Raw genomic sequence first — 14,300 nt, forward strand, 5'->3', positions numbered from 1 at the left:
AACAAGCTGGTATTTACTGTATAGGGTGACGGCACGCTGAGAGACGGGGGAAGAGGAGCTGCTGGACACACAGAGATTACAACTCAAAGAGACAGCAGTGCTTTCTTAATAGATGAGAAAGTGGGCATTTTAGGGGAGAAGCGAACAAGGGGAAAGAGAATATTCGTTTTTTTAAGAATGGGTGTTACCTAATTATCTTATCCAGCAAGGCTGACGCACATGTATCGAGAGATCATAGAAAATAACCATTGGTTCAGTTAAATGATTAAATCAAATGTATAACTCTAATAAACATCCCAAATGACAGCGGGTGTCCTTGATAATAGCAAACACCTCTCTTCAAACTTCTGATGTTAAAAAGCTTTAACTTAGGCGAGTTCAATAAAGCATTACAAATATGAAATTAAAAACAGCACAATGATTTGTACAGATCAACAAAGCAGCATCTTGGGATGTGGACTGGAAGTAGTACAAAGATTCTACGAATGTGAAATATTGTTTCGAGGGTCAAAGAAATAATGAGAGCCCTTATCGCGCAATTATTCTGCTATTCCATGTCATTCAGAAAGAGTAATGGGAGAGGCCATTTCAGTCTGTTCGGAGGAATCACAACTCCCTGACATCTGGAGAGAAACATTCATCATCCAGACGACTTCCTGCACACACGAGCATTGCATGATAAATCACAGAGACTGACTTTTCTGTGCTTCTCACTCCACGCTAGACGCCCTTTTTTGGCACGTTTCTCATTGGTTACATATCAAATGTAAGCAAGGGATAAGTGAATCATAAGTCACAAAGATTTATTCAAAACAAATTTGAAGTTGGAAAACTTGAACACTGTTCGCTTTTGCATTTAGCACTCAGCTACTGGACTGTTTTGTATTTATACATTTACAAAACCTGAGTGAGGAGTGCTGCCTGTTTCTTCCCCTCTGCAGGAAAACATGCCTCATCATCCGGACACACCCGACTTTAACCCCACGAGTTACAGAGCTGGGCCTCACATTCCAGAAGTGAATGAAGACACAGAAACATGCAGTTCTTTCGCATATTCAAATATCTGAAATATACTTGGGGGGGGGGGGGGAGACGAGGAGACGAGGAGACGAGGAGACGAGGTGACGTGCAACAACATTAACATGAACCTTTCTGTTGGTCGCTTGTTAGCAGACCCTTCACGCGATGGCAGAGCGAACAGGTACAGGCAGGGCCCATAATGATAGCCCTATAGTTTAAATCTACTACCCTATTTTGGAGTTAAATGCATCAATCTGGTGCATTTTGAGGGGAAAATAAAGAGACTAGATCTATGGAAACACCTATATTAAACAGAACTGTATACATTTCAATAATCATAAAATCATGGCCATAACCAATACCATACCCAATATGAAAAAAACACTGAAACTGGTTTATTCATTTATTTTTGGTTCATTTATAGTTGTGAGTGTGTCTGTGCTCCTGAATCGGCCTCTCCTGTCTCCCTCCTCTCCCCCTGCTCCTCTTTGAGGCAGCAGCAAAGACTAGTTTTCTCTCAACAAGTTTTAAAAGTGTATCTTACCTTTTTTCACCTAGTTAACTTTTTATTTATTTATTCATGCATATTTTACTAATCACATTACATTTCATTTAGCTGACGCTTTTATCCAAAGCGACTTACAATGACCGATTACAGGGACATTCTCCCTGGAGTAACTAAGGGTTAAGTGCCTTACTCAAGGGCACACTAGTGTGGTGTTCCTGGCGGGATTTGAACCCACAGCCTTCCGATCTTCAGCCTCACTATCCATTAGACCAATCACTACCCTCTCAAATGGAAATATGTGTTAACATAAATGGTGACCACACCGTTTGAGACCCACTGAGAACTTAGACTAAGTTAACTATCTAAACACTCAGAGTCCTTTACCTCACCTGAGCTGAGCTTATCCCGAGCTTGAATGACACACAGAGACCAATCAAGGGCTTTGATTTATGATCTGTATGACAGTGGCCATGTCGGCAGGCCACATCATGTGGACAGCCAGTCACCCTGTATGAGGCAGGCCACTTAACAGGCCAGAAGGAGGCGAGATCAGAGCAAGGGAGCGAGGGATCATTGTCCACAAGTTAAATCGATCGCAGATGGGGTCGTGGTCTCGGAAAAAAAAATTAAATAAAAAACAAAGATTATTAAAAAAAACAAAAACCTAAATTGGTCGCGAAATATACTTGAGCGCCCGTTAATATACCTGGGCGGCCCGCCCAAGTATAGTCTATGTGTGGGAAACCCTGTCAGCTCAAGGCCTAATTTCACGTACAGTGAGCTCATCCCATGACTTCGAGGAAAAGTCATCACGGAAACAGAATTGACGTTGTGCTAGTTATACAGTTAAGATGTTTAATAGTGGTGTTTTATGAAGTAATTATCCATAGTGAGCGCATTACTGCTACAAAGCCATCCCTTCATTTTAAAAGCTAGAAATATAGCGCCTCAAAATAACTCTAAACATCACAAGACAAGGTTTGATTTGTGATGTGTAGTTACATTGTCTTTCTTTGAATCATTGGGGGCCCAGATCATTTTTATGTTGTGTTTATCCAAAGGGCATTTACTGGAATCCAGAGCTATTTAGCAAATGTCCTTATCCCAGTAAAAAAAGGTCAAAGCTTTCTTGTAGTATTATATATAACCGTCCTCATATGTCTCCACGTTATAGAGTGTTCCAAACCAAACAGAGATGTACAGCAATTTGGGGTAAGGTATCTTGCCATAGTACATTTAAACAAGTTGACTGCAGGGGGTGCGATTGAACCCCTGACCCTCTGATTAGTAGATAATAGATAGAGGCCTGAATAACTATATTTGTAACTACATTTATGGGTGGATGTCATCTTAGAGTTTCAAAGATTACAGATGTGTTAAGAAAGGAATAGGGAGGAACAAAATATGAGTAAATGCGAGTCTCGCGGATATTACGCAATCTTTAACAACACATATGAATTATGGAGGATCGGTGAAGGAAGTCTACAGTACTTTTCACTTTCAAAGTAATTCAGCAGCTAACGACAATCACACACTCATACAGTCCTGGGCGTGTTGCTCAATATCAAGATTTCTCTAAGACTCAGCGGATTACGCACTGGCGCTGAATGTTCTCAACCCAACAACACAGGAAACAGTTACTATATATGTGCAAATAAATCTACTAATTTCATCAGAATAAAACACCAAGAGGAACAAAGAACTTCTATAAATACACATTGAGCCGACTGCATGAAGAGCATCAGCCGTATGTGGCTTAAAGGGACACAATGAGTGCCTTTGGTCAAGCGGCAGCCGCCCAAACACTTTGCTGGAGGACCCGCTATAGCAGCCCATGGGCGAGCAGCCAACATTAAAATTGCATTCCTAATTAGAGCAGGGGGTACGACTCTCAGATGGGAAAGCTAATAGGCCTTATGTTGACAGAGTGAGCAAGGAGTGAACTTTATGAACCCCTGGATCAGCAGAAGCTCCCCTGAAAGTTTCTTGATGATAATGAAGCCACATTACGATGACCAACTGCAGGGAGTATATCAAATGATACGAGTTATATGAACCACTACAATTTAATAGAGAGCTTCCTCAGAGAGAGTTCAACATGTCTTAGACCAGTGAAGACTTTGACGTAAGATAATATTCAAACAATAAAGCTGCCACTACACAAACACATATCTCACCTGCTGTCCGTATCGTCTTTTGTGCATCGGCAGTTGTTCCAACTACCTACATATACCTGTCAGCATGGAGCCATGTGTTTCAGCATCATCCTTCCTGTGGTACTGACACAAGTGGTCACTGTAATCCCTCTGCAGCCATTAAGCTGCTCCTTGTCCCTCCACATTAAAGATGGATGAGAGCAGGCATTAATAAGTCATGCACTACAACCAACACCAGCGACACATAAAGATATATAATGAGTCCTGCAGGGCCCGCATGCAGTGCCAAAAAGTACCCACGGGCTGATGCTGGCATTTCAATGATGGTATAGAGAGCAACTGCAGTGAAAGCTGGAAGAGACTAAAGTTAAAGTGTTTACCAGCTTTGAGTTCAAGGCTCTGTCCTTCGCCGTCTCCTCTCTTCCATGAAAGCAATGACAGCATGGAGAGAAGGAAAGAGAGGAAGGTAGTTGTTGTTGTCTGATTGTTCTTCCTCTGCACGCCTGTCACTGCCTCATCTTTACGGTCAGATGTGGCTCTTCTCCTGTCAGCCTCTGTTTGTCAGACTGTCATAACCAACTCTACTCGGAGGCAATGAGTTGTCATTTTCTTTCCTGTGTGCTTGTCCCTCACATGGTTCTTTTAAAAGCCACAGGCAGCCCCTTCCCAGATAACTCAAGTCCTTGTGACAGTGGGCTTTCTTCCTATTGGATGTTCATCTTGCAACGCCCTGTGACCTTTAACCTAATTGGCAGATCATGTACAGAGAGACAGTGGCAGGAACACAACCTAAGATTATAGAATGATAACACGTTTTTGGAATTGTGGCTGTCCTTTTATTGCTCTGCGTCATTCCAAACAAATAGCAGTACAACTAAATAGTAACAATACATCGATTTAATAAAAATAATGTTGGCCTCTGAAGATTAGAGCACACGATGTCTTTGAATTCCTTCATTTATTCTGTCTAAAAGTCAAACGAAAGTGTGTACAAATGACAATAATAAACAAATAAAGGAGAAATGTCCTTTCTTTTGCACTTCTGGTTTAATGCTGCATCTCATGGTCTTACTTGTACTACTACTTTTATTCAGTGCAATGTCAATAAACTTGAATATAATCATATCTAAAACATAGAGCTGTCACAAGCCTAGCATTAAACAATAACTCAATAGGAACAATTGTGTTCATCAAATACTTATCATATTACTCGCTATTCACCAAGTGTACATTACATGTTAGACTGTGTCTGTTGAGCAATGTTTATGAAGCACCATGCATGTGCTGTATGAGTAAAGAAATGCTAATGTTTAACAAAGCAGAACAAGGACATCTTGTACACAACCGAAATAGAGGGATCCAATGTATTTTAGGGAGTTCAGTCAAGAGGGAAAACATGACCTTTAGTTTGGACTTCTTGGATGAAATCACAGATGAAAGCCCCTATCCCGGAGAACTGAGACATGACCCCTTACCCATACAGAGATACACAAACACACCCAGGAACACGGGGACACGTCACCAAAGTCCCACTTGTTGCTCTTCCAACCAGCTGTGAACAGAATGTGGCTGCTTTTGTTGCTCGTTGAAGTATGAGGCAGTTATTTATTTTATTATTTATTTAATCGTTTATTTGGGAGGGACAATGCACAGTAATGAACACTTAAAACATTCAGATGTATCAAGCATAACAGTACCAGATTTAGCTTTGAGCTCATTTCCATCCGCAGTCCCTCACATACAACATTTAAGAAAATTACATTTTACAAACACAGCAAAACAAAATACATGATATGCAGAAAGAGCAAGAGCAGCATATACAAGTATTTACCACATGGCAGTAGAATATAGCAGCTACGACAGATAAAGAGCCAGAGGAGATAGAGCAGTGTTAAAGTGCATTTAGCGGTGATCGCACGTCTGTTTGTTTCTCAACCATTCTTTGAGTTGACCTTTAAAGCTATTGAGAGTGGGACAATCCCGTATCTCAGCTGGGAGGCTATTCCACAATGAGCTGCCTTTAACGGCGAGGACATAATGTCCAAAAGTGGTCCGTCTGCGGTGGACTTCACAGTCTCCTCTGGTTTCTGACCTCGTGCAGCGTCCAGTGTGTTTTCTTCTGGATGAATTCCCCTAAGGGGGGGGGGGGGGGGGCAGTCCATGTAAACATTTATAAAAAAAAGCACATACTTTTAAAAGACTTAAAATTGTCAAAGCTCAAGAAATTGTGTTTTTCAAGGATGGTACAGTGGTGGTAACGTGAAGTTGGTCAAAAGTTAAGCCGTGACCCTCAGAACAACACTGGTCTTGGTGCGGAGGACCATGAGGGACTTTCTTAGGATTAAACTTGGCATGTTCGGCCGCCATTTTATTATCCTTGCATTAGCATTATTAGCATTAGCCCAGCACAGAAACGCAGAGAGACTAACTTATGGCAACACAAAAGAAAGCATGGGAGCGGTGGAGATGAGGAGGTGTCGGCGTTCTGGCGATTTACTGGGAAGGCCCCAACTTCGGGGACTTCCGGCCGGGGACTTTGTGTGGCAGTAGACACCGTGAAGTTGTTTGCAGCCTGCCAGTAAACGCAAAGCAGTGACGTCAGCGGCTTAATTTGCCTAATCCTTCCCCAGGAACTTATTCCGGTGTGAACGCGATCTGTACTTAGTTAGTAAAGAACTAAGTTCTCATGAACCTTTGTGAGAAAAGTACTGCGGTGTGAATGCGCCTAAGGGTAAGTGTTCGGAGTGGTTTGGCCTCCTGCCATTAGGTTTAAATCTCAAATTGGCGCTAGTTTACTGATGGAAATTGAGCAGGATGTACCATGACACACAGGGGATCATTCTTTCTGACCAATGGGTGGACTGCAGTGTTTTTATGTCACATTTTGGTATAGGCTCTGCTCGCCCGGATTCTACCCCTAGTGGAAACCCAAGAAAAGAGGGAGCAAAGCGGCAGAGACCCGTACCATGAAGTGGAAACACACTACATTTGAGCTACTTCTAAATGTCAGTATGATTTACTGTGTTGATCTCGTCTAAGCCGTTTCTACTCATGGCCCTCTTGTGTTTCTCTTTATCAAGCCTGAGCAGACACATTCAAGACATGTGGGAAATGTTAGGTTGGGGTCCATGTAAGTGAAAGGATATGAAAACCCAGTGGCTGTAGGGTTGGGAAACACTGTCACAGCACAATGAGCTCATTTATCATTGCAACTAGAAAGAGTCCAAATGGGTTGTAACTTAAGTTTACACCGCTCATTGTTAAAGTTAAAACGCAAACATTTCACCTTTTATGTCAATTTCTTCTAAAAGTAAAAGGAAACCTGGTCAGTGTTTTTTCTAACTTGCACAGGTATATGATACTGAAATATTTGGTCTATAGGAAGCAGGCTTTAAAAATAGAACGCTTTGAGCGGTCCACGGTCAAGAGGAAGTGCCAACAGCAGAGGCTCTGTGGTGTCGTGTTTAGGAATCCATTGACCCTTCTCCCAGACAGAGCACCTTCAAACACACAGCGCCAAAGTGAACAACAGGAAACGAGCAACAATGAGCTTCCACTCCCCCTCCAAACGGGACGCATAGGGCTTCCCTTCAGTACTCCAACACAATGTATTAAAGTAAAAGAAAGTTACACATCTGATCTTTGAGTCGGATAAAAGAAGTAATGTTAGGTCTTTTAATCCCATTATTGAGGCATGAGGCAGTTATAAACGTACCATTCAAAAATAGGCAGGCACAATAATATGTTATTGTGTTAAAGGGATCGACACTTCCAAAGCTAAGGAAGCCTTTTTGAAGTGGTGGTGGTTTGTGAGTGGCTGGATTGTTTTAGTTACGGTAAGACAGTGGCCTAGTTAACAGGAGAGCAGGGCAACAGAGGCAGTTTGTTTAGTCATAACAGCAGATCCACAGTGCCTTCGGGCAAGCAGCATCCTGTAAATCAGCCAATCTGATCGTAACCATGTGTTTCCATTATGTCACACAACCTGAACGGACCCAATCAGAACGCAAAATCGATTCATTACGCAGTACTTCCTTATAACACACTCAGGGAGGTGAATGTATACACTCAGTGGTGGAAAGTAACTAAGTACATTAACACAAATACTCTACTTAAGCATAATTGTGAGGTACTTCACTGAGTATCTCCATTTCCTGCAACTTCGTACTTTAACACCACTACAATTCAGAGGTAACTAGTGTACTTTTACTACACTACCCTTATTTAATACCTTAAATTACTTACAGATATGGATTAATGATATAAAACAAAATCAACGCTTGAATAATACTTTAGTTACTGGACTAAATTCACAAACTACCCAGCAGTAAATAAATTAATAAAAAATAGTTCCACCCTTACAAGCTATGGTAAACATCGTCAATAATTATAATCAAAACATAATCTGTATCATTCAGAAATGGGCCAAAATGATGCCAATACTTTTAGTTGAGTAAGATTTTGAATGCAGGAATTATATTTGTATTAAGAGTACTTCTACTCTTGGGTACTTCTGCTTTTACTGGTGCAAGAGAGTACTTCTCCCACCCCTGCTGCACTGCACCCCTCATCTCTGTTTATGACTGGTACCTGATCAGGTGGTCAGTGTCAACGGCTCAAACTAAGGGGCACATAACGTGAACATGTGACTGTAACACAGCATGGAGCCACATATTTGTAGTCTACTACAACAGCAATGACGTCACAGGTATTTCTAAGGTACACGTAACGTTGCTATGACCGGAGGATGCTTGTCACTATGGGGACGCCAGAGAAGGACGTCAACCGGTGACTTCTTTTAGCAAAGCTTCTGCAAACAAACAGCCAGAATTAATGAGATCTCATCAGTGTCTGCTCGGTTTAAGCTCGTAAAACAATCACAGGACCTAAGCAGCTGACAGACCCAGCGGCTTAAATCCTAGCTGTTCAATTCGGCTGTCGGAGGCCAGCTAAATGCTAACAGAAACTAGCGGGGGTGTGAGAGTTTAGGAGGTCAAAAAGGGGAACAGAGGTTAATGAAGCGTCCAGTGTGACGATAAAACTCACCCACTGGACCTTTAAGTTTGGACGAGCGTCTTCCATTCACACTTTTCTCCAATCTGCTACTCCCACCACTCGTCTTGCTCGACGCCATCTTCGCCTACTCTGTTTACGCACCGCCTCTCTCATCTCTCCTACATACCTGCCTGCGAGAGCCTAGGTCCCGCCCACTCCAAAAATAGAGCCAATAGAAGGCTGCGTCAGTATGCAGTAGCCAATCACGACACTCAAAAATCAACTAGTGCCCGCCCCTTTTACTTTGCAAAGTAAAAGTAATCCATTCATGTGGAGAGCAGATTAGAAACAGATGAAGCATGTATTTATTATGAAGACAATTCAAAGAATAATTTGTATATCAAGAGTATTTTTGTTTTATCACAACTTTATTTGTTAAGCACTTACAATACATTGTCACACATCATAAAGCCATTCAATAAAATGCAAGAAATATGTTATATTGTTTTACAATGAACATTAAGAAGCTTATAACAAAACTATCTCAGCACCAGCTCCACTCAGAAGCTATTTTGAAGCTTTCATTCGTATCATAAAATATTTCTCAAAAGAGGAAGTTGCCTGGTTTTCAAAGTCTGAACACTTTGTGTCCATGTTGAGTGTTATTACTTCCCTCTGCAGGGTTTATTATACATACAAAAGGCAGATTCCAGAGACATATACCCATATTTTCTAGACTCAGTTTTCTTGAACTTCATTGGAATACAATGTTTGATAAATGAAGGAGTGGAAGACACATTTATATTGCTATTAGTAGCACTGTAAATCATTGGTAGAAAAATATATATCTTTACAATCATGTTGAACATCTGACTTTCATATTTCTATAATCCTGGCCAACATTGACCGAGTGGTGCCATTGGCGAGACTGTTAAATCAACTGCTTTCCAGTTCAAAAATCTGTTCAATCTCAAATAAACAAGCTGCTTAAAATATATGTTATCAGATGCTAACACTGTAACTACACACTCTGTACAAAACTCCAAATGCGTGCGGTAAAGAATAAAGATGATATTAAGATATCACAGAGTTGTACGTCAGCACTTAAAATAGACTCAACACTCTCCCTTTCTTCATCTTTCCAATTTCCTTCAGGGTTTTTCCAGCTGGATCTCCTCCTCTTCCCCCTTTAAGTTGCCCACATCCTGGTACTGGCCATGTGTCTGGGGACGTTCAATTTGATCATATGTGGACCAGCATTCGTCCAGATTTAGCCCCTGGCGTATGGGAACACGGATATTAAGTACAAACACGTGAACATAAATGCATCACATTCATGGCAAATTGATTGGGAAAAGAGTACATGTACACTCATGTCTTTGTTGCTGCGTTCAGCAATGTGACTAGCGCATGTATTTCTCACAAAGTCACTTAACGGTGATCTGATTCACTTACCTGATATATGTTTTCCTCTTCCTTCGTAATTTTATTCTTCTCCAGTTCATTTAGCCTCTTTGACTGCGAGGGGAAACCAGAAGTTGGTAAATGTGTGAAATTGTGCAACGTCCACTGGAGTGAAAACAACTATTAATCTATTTAAGAAACGTATAGGTGTATAGGAACAGTTTTACAGATTACATTCATTTCCGGTGTGTTGAACTGTATGACAAACCATTATTGAGACATCTTGGAAATGTATCATTGCGTCAACGTAAACGCTGTGAGTCATGGGTAGTTGAGAGATAAGTGTATATGCAGTCGGCTATATAAAAGTAACCTTCTGACCTATTTTATGTCATGCACAATATCACTTTTCTTTTCTAGTTGACATATTTGACTGAATGAATCTTACTCTAAATGTTATTCTATAAAAGGAATTTGTGTTAGAATAACTTTTTATTTGTAACTTTTTTTTAGCAATCTTTGGCACAAGAGTGAGTCCTTTTAAAGTTATCTTATCCTACCTTGGAGAGAAGGGAGATAGAGGACAAAAGCACACACAGTAGCAGTAAGACTCCCTCGGCTGTCAGGATCTTGTTTTTGGTGCTCTCACTCAGATTGATTGACTTCTCCATCGGCTCTGATGGGTCAACACAAAGGGTTCAAAGGTCAAACAAAGTACTTACATGTCTTTATAGCAAGTGGGAGTGCACATTTGAAAGCAAGAGTGTTTAAGATATCATCAGATTATCACTTAACACTAAGTAAGGAGATGTATTAGGAGCTGGGTTGCTATAACTGTACTTGAAGAAAACAGTCTTATAATAAAATAAATGCATAAAGAATTGTTGGTTTGTTATGTGAGAGTATTTTTTATTAATACATTAATAAATGTGCATATTTCAAGGAAGAATATACTGGTTGTGTGTTTAATGAGATGTTGAGGGCTTTCAGTGACACATGCCTCTAGTCTGTACATTAGCTTGAAAGACAACTTGATCTGATCTGTGTGAAAGTGAGTCTGTAACGAGACACTCCTAAAGATGTACAGATGAACCAAGCTGCGATATGCAAGGATTCCTCCACTCACACTGCTTTTGGATACACTCACGTTAACAGGATTTACAGTTTATGAGGTTGTTAGCCGTGCTTAGAACTTGCTCTACCCCCACACATGAACTCACTGTAGATCTGCAGGTAGGTGCCGTGTGACAGGACGTCCACATTGTTGCCCCTGAGCTTACAGTGGTACAGCCCATAGTCACTCAGACGGAGGTGATCCAAGGTCAGGGTGCCGCAGGATTTGTTACTGCTCGGTGTCACTCCTTCTTTCACTCGTTCTGATAGATGCACAGTGCGCATGGTTTTGTTGGTGCTTTGCTTGACCCATGTGACACGCAATGGCTTCTCCCCGGTGGTGTAGCAGCACTTCAGTTCAGCTCCGTGAGAGACTTGCTTCCTCAAATAGGGCTGGTCCGGATCTAAAGTCACTTTTCTCTGAGCAGTACCCACTGTTGAAGAAGCAAATAGTATTGTGTTGTTTGATGCATTTGTGGGTTTGGTTCAAACCCAACATCTGTTTAATTATTCCATTATGATTGCATATATCAAAAACATGGTTTTTAAACTTGACAAAAATCTAAAAATGAGCAGTAAAGGCACAATGTATTTAAGCTAACAGAGCAAACATGCAACAGCCATCTGCTTTGACAGGAGATGTGGTTCAGTGACGCATGACTCACACAAGCTAAATGTAAACAAAAGTTTAAGAAATGACCTAAATACATATAATTATAGTAGCTTTAGTTTACAGGAATGTCTATTTTCCACAAGACCCAAAGGATCATTGCATGTATATAATTATAAATAAAATAAACACTGGTAACTTTAAAAAGAGTATTTGAATTAATATTGTATTTTAAAATAACTTTATTCAACTTACCTACAAAGCTGCAGAGGAGAAAGAGTGTTATTATCCCCATCGTATTAAGTAATGTGTGATCCAAAGATAACTAAATGTACTGAAATACTTTAGAGAGAGTTCTTTAAACACCGATCCCAGTCTCCGCTGATATTGTCTGCACAGCTTGTGTCTTGTTTTTCTCTCTGTCAGGATGTATGCTTGAATGAATGTGGATTGTCCCACATTTGCATAAAAGTTATCTCTGCATGCTTTCAAAAATAGATTGTATCATGTTACTTTCTTCATGAAGAACCAAGATGTCCCTTAACCCTCCTATTGTCTTCGTTTCCCCCCCTTACTTTAGTGTTCGCGGTCAAATTTGACCGGTCCCGTTTTAACTGCTATTACATTAACACAAAAACCATTAATCATCACCAAATTTCCTTTAACACCCTTTCAAACTGTACATATTGTATCAGACTACTGGTATACATGAAAAACTGCAGTAAATATACAAAGAATAGACACTGAACATGTATTTCATGTGCCAGGTGTGATCCATGTGGGGGCGGATGGGCACATAAGAGCGGGAAATGTATAAAATTGTTCTGTGTGTGTGTGTGTGTGTGTGTGTACGTACGTGTGTGCCAGGTGTGATTCACATGTGGGGATTGGGCACATAAGGGGGGGAACACTAGAGTATGTCCAGGGTTGGGTTGTAACGGAATACATGTAACGGCGTTACGTAATCAGAATACAAAAATCAAGTAACTGTATTCAGCTCGCGTTACATTTGAAAAACGAGTAATCTGATTACAGTTACTTTCGTAAACCTGAAGTGAATACATTTTGGATTACTTATTGGAATTATTGGTGGAAAGATTTCCTCACAACATGTAATATTCATTACTAGTAGTACAGCGGAATCATCACAGCCCACAAAACCTATTACCGCCGCAGATGGGCCAAAAAAGCGTTTGAAAAAAAATCGCGGGTCCGCTCGCTCTGAAACAATAACAACGAAACATGGAGGAACAAAAGTCTGCGTTTAAATCGCGTGTGTGTATATAGAGCTGTGTGTGGTTAAAACACATCAGCCTGCGGTCGCTCTTTAGCCTTACTAATGATTATTTCTGAAGGTAAACACAGTGCGGCTCGCTCCTCTTCTCAGAGGCGGAGTTAACCCTCCCGCTGCCTCCTGGCGCTGCAGAGATGTCATGAAGTGAAGCAGGTTTTCCTTCTATAAAACAGCTTTTGCTTTTTGTGTCTCCTGTTCACCAAAACATACCCATTTTAGATGGAAAAAGAAAGTAATCCAAAAGTAATCTGATTACGTTACTTTTTTAAGGCACGTAACTGTATTCGGATTACGTTCAGAGCCATGTAATCAGTAATCAGTAACTGATTACATTTACAAAGTAACCCTCCCAACCCTATGTCAGTATGTGTGTGTGTGGGTGTGGTTATTTGTGTGTGTGTTTTATCTGATCCGGATGGTTACTAATTCCTTTTCTTTATGGCGGTCATTTTTGACCGGGAACACCATGGGTGTTACAAAGTTGACTAAATCATCCAAAATTCAATGAAAGTGGTGATCAGCTATTTTATATGTTCAAATGTCTACTGTGAAAGATATCATAAAGCCTTAAAGGTGGGGTAGGTCATTTTGGAGAAACCAGCTCGAGTGCGCTAGCGTTTTCTCATACTGATATTCTGAACAATCTGTGCTGTTGTATTTGCTGTAAAGTGTCTCTACTGTAGGCTATTTTTATTATATGTACAGCACTTTGGCTCGACCAAAAATCGTTTATAAATGTGCTCTATAAATAAAACTTGATTTGATTTGAATTTGAAAATACACAACCGGAACAAATCTGCAACTTCCTTACAGAGCCCCTCCTCCAACACACACGAACGCGCACATGACCAATGAGGGCACGAGATAAGTTTGTGCACAGATGGAAGGCTGACAGGCAGGTAGGCCATCCAGTTACTTTAGCCGGGCCGGCTCAGATGATTGGTCGTGCTTTTTACAGCGCCACGGCTTCCACAGAGGACAATTTTTTATGGATTTTTTGTCAAAGATATTCATTGCTATCGGGATGTTAAGAGCATTCCATGGAATATAACAACAAGTGTATCTCGAGCCGGTTTCTCAAACGTACCTACCCCACCTCATTTTAACTGGCAGCGCCACCATATGGTAGAGCACATTTTGTGTCTTGATCTTGTTGGAAAAAAAAGTTGAACTCCATCTGATTCAGCCAGCTCTATCCTT

The 14,300-nt window shown here is 40.8% G+C and overlaps 2 protein-coding genes across 7 annotated transcripts in view; both read right to left on the reverse strand.

Annotated features, from left to right (window-relative positions):
* lipeb (lipase, hormone-sensitive b) overlaps positions 1 to 8,832 on the reverse strand; it is a 35,239-nt gene extending 26,407 nt beyond the window's left edge. The window contains exons 1-3 of one of the 6 annotated variants that reach the window (XM_071205960.1): positions 4,065 to 4,306; positions 3,706 to 3,854; positions 18 to 61 (exon numbers count right to left, since the gene is read on the reverse strand). In XM_071205960.1, coding sequence (XP_071062061.1) covers position 18 — 1 coding nt within the window. In that variant the 5' untranslated portion in view covers positions 19 to 61; positions 3,706 to 3,854; positions 4,065 to 4,306. The other 5 variants (XM_071205959.1, XM_034101724.2, XM_034101720.2 and 2 more) reach the window with 5 other exon arrangements.
* Positions 8,833 to 9,094: 262 nt separating this feature from the next.
* On the reverse strand, positions 9,095 to 12,224 carry cd79a (CD79a molecule, immunoglobulin-associated alpha). Its single transcript, XM_034102809.2, has 5 exons — positions 12,062 to 12,224; positions 11,304 to 11,630; positions 10,644 to 10,759; positions 10,135 to 10,197; positions 9,095 to 9,956 (listed from the first exon to the last, which is right to left on the reverse strand). Exons 1-5 carry the CDS (start codon positions 12,099 to 12,101, stop codon positions 9,831 to 9,833), a joined length of 672 nt encoding a protein of 223 aa, XP_033958700.1. The 5' UTR covers positions 12,102 to 12,224; the 3' UTR covers positions 9,095 to 9,830.
* Positions 12,225 to 14,300: the final 2,076 nt, after the last annotated feature.

This window comes from Pseudochaenichthys georgianus, chromosome 16 (genome assembly GCF_902827115.2).
Source record: "Pseudochaenichthys georgianus chromosome 16, fPseGeo1.2, whole genome shotgun sequence".
In the NCBI taxonomy this organism is placed as follows: domain Eukaryota; kingdom Metazoa; phylum Chordata; class Actinopteri; order Perciformes; family Channichthyidae; genus Pseudochaenichthys; species Pseudochaenichthys georgianus.

What these genes read in the sequence shown, in the direction of transcription:
- cd79a (XM_034102809.2), bottom strand. Translation starts at nt 12,101, where the DNA reads ATGGGGATAATAACACTCTTTCTCCTCTGCAGCTTTGTAG. An exon ending in CTATCTCCCTTCTCTCCAAG is followed by an intron (nt 10,198 to 10,643) that starts GTAGGATAAGAT and finishes TTCCCCTCGCAG; the next exon opens with TCAAAGAGGCTAAATGAACT. An exon ending in AAGAGGAAAACATATATCAG is followed by an intron (nt 9,957 to 10,134) that starts GTAAGTGAATCA and finishes CCCATACGCCAG; the next exon opens with GGGCTAAATCTGGACGAATG.